The sequence below is a fragment of the Diorhabda carinulata genome, chromosome 12 (genome assembly GCF_026250575.1).
Source record: "Diorhabda carinulata isolate Delta chromosome 12, icDioCari1.1, whole genome shotgun sequence".
In the NCBI taxonomy this organism is placed as follows: Eukaryota; Metazoa; Arthropoda; class Insecta; order Coleoptera; family Chrysomelidae; genus Diorhabda; species Diorhabda carinulata.
This window is the reverse complement of record NC_079471.1, coordinates 13604184-13612168: the sequence shown is the minus strand read 5'-3', so window position 1 is coordinate 13612168 and position 7985 is coordinate 13604184. Positions and strand designations below refer to the sequence as shown.

General features: G+C 33.1%; 1 protein-coding gene across 1 annotated transcript; it reads left to right on the top strand.

The window, feature by feature from the left end:
* Positions 1-4595: 4595 nt before the first annotated feature.
* On the top strand, positions 4596-5057 carry LOC130899892 (uncharacterized). The gene has a single exon (XM_057810064.1). The coding sequence runs from the start codon at positions 4596-4598 to the stop codon at positions 5055-5057; it is 462 nt and encodes a 153-aa protein (XP_057666047.1).
* Positions 5058-7985: the final 2928 nt, after the last annotated feature.

Genomic DNA, 7985 nt, shown 5'->3' with positions numbered 1-7985 from the left:
TAGTGTTTCTTAAATATAACGGTATTTCTTTATTATAGTCAATATATTCTATTCCAATGGATGAAGAATTTGGATTATTCTCAGCCTCTTTTATCATCGCATTCCATTTGTAAACAGGAAATTTTTTCACAATTTTTTCGGTCAATTTCCGAGGAAGAGGGGATTGCTCTGCGAAATCGGCTGCTGACGTTATCGTTTCACAAATTTTTATGATGCATAATTCCATTAATGTTGAGGAGTTCATTATCTACAAGAGAGTAAGTCTGGAATACTATAATGACCCCACGGCAGCGTATCATAACTATTGGTAATCAAATATCTTTTATCGTCATGAGGACTTAGCGCAATTTTTGTCTGTTCTATGCTATATACGTTATGAGCATATGACCTAATACAGCGTTGAGTAATATTTTTTTCTTTGAAATCATTTAAACAGTTTACATAATCTTCAAAATTTATTTTGTTTTTTAGTACATTATATCGAACTCCTTTTGCCTTTTTTACTATTGCACCTGATTGAACTTTAAAAGAATACATTTTAGACCTCAAGCCTGCAAAATGAGTCATAATTTGGCCTTTTTTTTCATCTTTCATAACACCCAGAACTTTTTTATTTACCTGTGGAATATTATAGTTATTATTGATGGGGTAATTTGAAGTATCGAATTTTGTTAAATCAGCTTTTAGCACCTCCTCATATGCATCATCACAGATGAGCTCATACACAAAACTGTCTGTGTCCATGTACATTAATTTACATCTATCAATACCCAATTTCGGAATCATGTAATCATAATGGAATTGATACATACACAGCTTCGACAAATCCAAAACTGTCATACCAACATAAAGAGGCTTATTGAAAACCAATTCTGATTTAGTGAGTTCTACTGCAATTAGGTTTTCATTAAAAACTGTTCGACTATGAAACCTAACACTAGATATCAAATTTTTGGCGCCGTATCGATCATTCCAGGTTTTAACAAGTTTTACAATTCGGTGCTTCCGTATATTTTCCATCGTCTTTCCAAACACAGCATTATTTGCCAATTTATATAAATTTTTCTCAAAGTCTTTAAATTACGATAGTGAACTGTGTATTCTTTTTTACAATAAAGCGTTGTCATTAATTTGGAATAATTTGAGCCTACAGGCTTGCGGTGTTCGGGAGCAAATGGAAAATCTCTGTGAAGATCATGTAATTCATGTGGATACTCCAAGTCTACTTGTAATATATATCCTACGGAAGAATTATCTGCCACAGACATAACATTGAAATTTTCATTATCTAACCATTCAAATCCTCCGTATGGTAATGGTTCACACATAGCTCACCCGTATAAATTATTGACGTCCAGGTAGAGTAAGTACTTTGAGGGTTTTGTAGAATCATATTCAGGCATGTACTTATTGTTAGCATTCGATAATCTACTGCTACAAACCGAAATTCCTCCTCGAATTGCTTTCTCGATAAACATGATCATGTCTACGTCATGCAATAACTCTAATTTACATCCTACATATTTCAACATACAGTCCCAAGTATATCCAGGCATTGTATAGTACCATGCAGGGTCTAAACCATAAGTAATTGAACATTTTCTTCGAAATTGTTCGAAAACATCTGATAAAAGTAAAACATCGGTCTTTAAGTACAGATCAGAATACTGACCCAAATTTTCAATATCAAATGATTTCCACACTGCATGAGCATGAGAATACTTCTCAATACTGATGTTTTTATCCTCCAATTTATTATAAAATGCCTCTATTGGTGGTAGTTCACAAGTATTTAATTTTTCCCAACTATCTATAAAATCGTAACAGAAAACCCCTTTTTTGGATATTAATTTAAATTGTTCGACACTTAAATTACTAAATTCTCTTTTGGAAATTTTTAAATCATTATCATTCAATGTAGCAGCCAATTCTTCCAAGGAAGCACCCAAAAACCTCAGTGAATCTATGAATCGAAATTTTATATTTGTATCTGAATCGTTAAGTGTAAATGAAATGTATTTTTCTTTATTTATGGGGAGTAAACTGATGTTTCCTCTTTTACTTAATTCCGAAATGATGAAATGGCTATCGTAGTTACTTAAGTTATGGAAAACTGTAGGTACAACAAACAGTTTTTTGAAATTTAAATTGCATGCTTGATGTGCAAAATTTCTAAACTTCCCCGTAAAATGATCGTGATCTCTAACAATGATATCTGTAGAGGAAAAACCCTTTTCACATATGTGACACATTGTTGTCACACGTAAATCTGGTTTTTCTTCCATAGGTGTAATAGTTTTAATTTCTGATTTAATACTTTCAGCTAAATTCGATAATTCATTTGCAAACCAATCCATGCAATCTCTACCTCTGTAGCTCTTGAAAAAACTCAAGTCTTCGTTGTAGCTACATTTTACATAGTAACCAGCACTATATGCTATATGTTTTTGATATTTATTTGTCTTATTATGAAGCTGTGTTTTATCTGTAAATTGTTCTAGCATGCACTCAAAGTCGGCATAAACTACAGAAGGCGTAGTTTGTTTATATATATAATTTCTAAAACTAACAGATTCATATTTTGGAAAAGACATTTTATAATTATTTAATTCAGAGCATAATTTCAAGTGGACATTCAATTTACTTTCACTACTGAAATAATTTATGCAGCGATTGTAAATAAATTTTTTATATGTAGTTTTACTTAACTGACTATTAATTAAACGTGACAAATCTTTGATCCAGCAGTAGTGATATATGTGATTTCTGAATTGTCATTATCTATAGGAGGTGCTTCATAATCGTTTAGCTTTGGAAAATATGTATTTTGAATTAATAAAAGATTTACATGTTTCTCGTGTATTGATTTAGCAAGTCTTACTGGATATACTTTGTAAAATGATTTTTTATTATTTATTTCAATTAAATCCAAGGCATAGACATTGACGGAAATGTTATTAGATTTTTCAAACTTTGAAATTTGATGCAGGGGCATCGGAGCTTCCAAGTCTTGTGTATTCAAGACTGTGCTATAATATGGATATGAGGAAGTGAGTTCTTTATTATTTTTGGCTGGGTACAAAGCACTAACAATTGACCAATAAAAACATGCTTGGTCAGAATTTTTAATGTTTATGCACCCTTGCATTATTTAGTCATAAAATAATGGAAACTAGAAATTTCATTTTCACCAGATTTTTTAATGAACTCTCCACAAAAACAAACATAAACTTTAACAACAGAATATTTTTTCCTAAAAATTTCCCTTATTTTATTTTTAAAAATTATTTGACAATCATTTAAAAATTGCGTTAAGTCCTTATGATATAAATTTACTATAAGTCCGGTTTTAATTCTGCTTGTAAATGCAGAAGCTACATTTTCCCATTTAACCCTATTTTTCAGTTTATTATTCAGCCCCATACCTATATTCCTATTTGAAATAAGTTGTTTAAAATGTTTGAAATGTCCTATGTGTGTTTGTAATTTCCTAATTGTACCTACATGCAGTCCTCCTTTTTTAATTGCCAAATTACATACTTTAATTTGTTTTTTCAATCGATTCAACCAAATTTCCACATTTCTATCCGTTATCTTATCAAACAATATTTTTCTGACATTTTTAATGACTTGCAGTAAATTTTCAGATTTTTTTACAATATTCATGGTACTCACCTCTCTCTCTCTCTCTCTCTCTCTCTCTGTGTCTTAGGCACGTCTATAGTTCCTCAATTTCAAATGACGCTAGCCGTTGATTTTTTCCAACATCCACTAATCCCTTGAATATAATTCCGTATTTTTCCTTTTCAAATTATTCAATGACTGGTTTGTAGACACTTGTGACTCTTTGCGGTAAAAACACTACTTCTGTATCTAAATCCAATAAAACTGATTCTCCGAATTTGGAATTGACTATTTTTGCCTTCTTTATAGCCATCAGAGTATTCAAAGGTAGATCTTGTATTTTTGTTATTGGTTTTCTCTCTGTAATTAGAGACGTTGCGTTAATTTTTTTTAAATCTGAAAAGAGAGAGAGAGAGCGCGTAACCCACATTTTTTTGTTAAGGCACAATTTTTTAACAGATACTAGTATTTGTTCTTCAGAGCTGGTTTTTCTCTTGCTGGCAGTGGAAGAGACTGGCTCCAACACAATGCAACATCTTATTTATACTCATGTCACTATCTCCATACGATTGTGGTAGAATGTTCTAGAAAAAATATTTTATTTGCGGCAATTTTGTAATTTTGTAATTCCCTGTAAATGTGGTCTGTATGGTTTTCGATTATTCTAATGAACATGTGGTTCATTTGGTTTAGAAATATTCTTATCAATTTCCTGCGTTATCAAAAAATTTCTTATTAATAGGTAAAAGTTATCTTAAGATTGGCGTTCGGGAATTTCCAAAAAAAAAAAATTTTTTAATAAGAGTTTATTTCAAAATATACAACATCATTGATAAAAAGAAATTAATGAGAAAACACAACATAAATCATTATAGCGTAATTAGTACAATGAAAGCCTCTATGGCAGAGCGAGTTATAAGAACGCTAAAATCGAAACTCTACAAGTATTTCAGTTTAAATGGCACCTACAAATGGATATTCTGCCTGAAATAACTCAAAACTATAACAATAAAAAACATTCCACATCAAAATATAAACCTTCTCAAGTCAACAAATCCAACGAAAAATCTATTTTGAATAACACCTATAGTCATTTAAAGATAGCCGGTCCACGAAAATTTAAAGTTGGCGACATTGTGCGCATATCCAAGGCAAAGCATGTCTTTGAAAAAGGATATACACCCAATTGGACTACAGAACTATTCAAAATCACCAAAGTTAAAATTACCAATCCTGCTACGTATTTACTTGAAGACATGCAAGGTACACCAATCAGCGGCTGCTTCTATCATGAAGAACTACAGAAAACATCGAATCCAGACATTTACTTAGTTGAAAAGGTGCTCAGAAGAAAGGGTAACAAAATGTACGTCAAGTGGCTTGGTTTGGATAGCAAACACAACAGTTGGATAGAAAATATTGATATTGTATAGATTTTTTCCCCCCGGTTCGCCGCGCTAAAAAAACCTTGAAAGAGCTCTCTATAAATTGGAGTGAGCTTTGGATATCAAACTCAGTTTTAGCAACATGAGTTCCCAAGATAGTGGTATTGTCGACATCGAATCTGATTCGAGTAACTACAGTTCAGAGTTAGATAGAATATTGGAAAACTATGAGACTGCTGCCAAGTCTGAAAACATTTACCTGCTTTCAACACAGTATCCAATTTCGGGGTATGAGGTAAAATGTGGAATAAGTCCTGCAAGATCATTCACACCTGCTGTTATCTTATCTCAACATCTTAAGTTCAGCAAAATATCTTTCAGTACTTATGAATGGAATACCTTTATCTCAATTATGTCACAACAGATCTTTCTTCATACCGGAGACGAGTTCAAACCTGATTCATTACCATGTGGAGATTACTGTACCATCACCCCATTGAATTACGATGACAGTAAGGTAATTTTAGTCAAGAAACATGGTGTTGAGTATTACATGGATGAAGAAGAAGTATCGCAAATTTTAGAATTAAATAATTTAATTATACAACGTATATCTGTGTTAGAAAATTTGAATTTTTGTGAATATTATTATAATGTTTTGGATTTCTGTAAAAATACCTTTTCCGAAAGTCCTTTACAAATTTTATACGCATTTTGTTCTATTACACCAAACGATATGTTACACAATGCTCTTAGAGAATTTGTTTACTTTTATAAAGTTAAAGTTATCAATGATTTAAATAAATAATTATTATTGTTATTGTTGTTTTTTTTATGTTACTTTTAAGTCACCCGGTATACGTTACTTTTAACTGTATTTCAGTAATAAGACGCTATCAGTTAACCACAGATTTTTATATTACAAGATTAGCGCTCCCGCTGTTATCATCGCAACGAATCTGTCTCGATTACGTGCGTGATTCCTTACATTGACAAAAAATCTCTTTTTATTTATACGTTATACTTTTATGTTACAAGATTAGCGAATAATAATGGTATATATAATTTTTTAAAACCCAAAGACTTTTAACCGACCTGGTATATCATCGCAACGAATCTGTCTCGATTACGTGCGTGATACCTTACATTGACAAAAAATCTCTTTTTATTTATACGTTATACTTTTATGTTACAAAATTAGCGAATAATAATGGTATATATAATTTTTTAAAACCCAAAGACTTTTAACCGACCTGGTATATCAGCGCTCCCGCTCATCGCAACGAAACTTTACGCATGCGCAAAAACGAAGTCTCTCTCTCTCTTACACATTGTCTCGCTGCTCTCTCTATAACACACGGTTTTCCCTATTTCTATAGTCGTGCATACGTCGTTCATCTACTCTGGACACCTGGCGAATCCAGGGCTTACTTAGCCTTAGCGTGGTAAGGGCGCACTGCCACGCCGGACCTTTATTTCGGCCCAACTCGTGGGATTACATATGGAAAAAGAAAATAATAAATCAACAGAAAAAAAAATAGCTCCATTGGAAGTACAAGCAGTGCTTAGACTAGTTAGAAGTAGATCGATTTCAAGTGATACGTTAAAGAAAAGGAAAGTCGCAGACACATCGATGGAGTCAGATGTGCAACTTAGCCCTTATAAGAGGAAAGAGAGTGCGGAAGCTTTTGTGCTCAGGGAGGCACTGGACATGATCATAAAACTTGGAAAAGAATTAGAAAGCAGGATAGAGCAAAACACCAAAAAAGAGATTAAAGAGCTTGCAATTAGAATTAAAAGACAACTGGAAGTAATAAATAGAGAGTCTATAAGAACCTGGCTGGAAAACCACAAATTTGAAGAGGTGGAAAAAATGACAATTGATGTAGATGTGCAAACCTCAAATCAAACGCATAGTAGCATTAGCACGCAGACTGGAGTGGAGGAGCCTATGGTTAATTTCAGTGAAATGACAAGCTACAAGCAATGGTCCGAACAAGGGAATTGGCATTGGGACGAAAGTACATTCACTAACACAGAAATTAAGGTTGGAAATCCATTAAACCAAAGATGATACCGTAAAAGTAGTCATAGTGGGACCAAATACAAAGGATATGACGACTGGAATACAGAAAATGTATGTAGACAGGTACCCAGAGCTAACTGCCATTGAAGATGAAATAGGTGTAATTGAACAAAAACAAATCACCAGATCAAACAAAGGCGAACGAGAAACAACCAGAAAAATTATCAAACTGAATTTCGATGGAACGGAAATAGACTTATATAATAAACTCGGTAAACTTAAGACGGAAACGGCGGCCACTGAATGGGTCGCACTTCACAAAGTCCAAGGGATAAGCCTTAGCAGACTAAGAAAAATGGCTGAAGCAATTTTTCATTCGACAGATACGAAGTCTGTTATATACACAGATAAATTGGATCCAACGAAACCACAGGCTACAAACAGAGGAAGAAATTCTTACGCACTCGTTGTGGAAGAAAAAGGGAAGACCTATAAAGAAACTTTACAAAAAGTAAAAACGCTCCTGGATAAAAAGAGAGAAGACGGAATTGGGGAAATTAGAAAAACAAAAGACAATAAGCTGCTTATAACAATAGACAAAAACGATGAAACTATAAAGAATATTCAGAATGCATTTAATACGTCCGAAAACTCGGAAGGCACGAGAGTGTATACTCTGGGAATGGAGGATACTACGGAGACAGTACATATAAAGGGTTTTGACTCACTAACGACGAAAGAAGAAGTTATCAAAAGTCTGGAGGAAACACTAGGAAGCCTCGAAGATAAAAGGTACAAACTCGGGGAATTACGTCCTATGGCAAACGAAATGCAAGCAGTAACTTTAACAATAGATAAAGAACTCGGCAAAAAACTTATTGAAAAAAAGTTTTTAAGAGTCGGACTGGTGAGTTGTCGGGTAGAAGCAAGAATAAAAATGAGAAAATGCC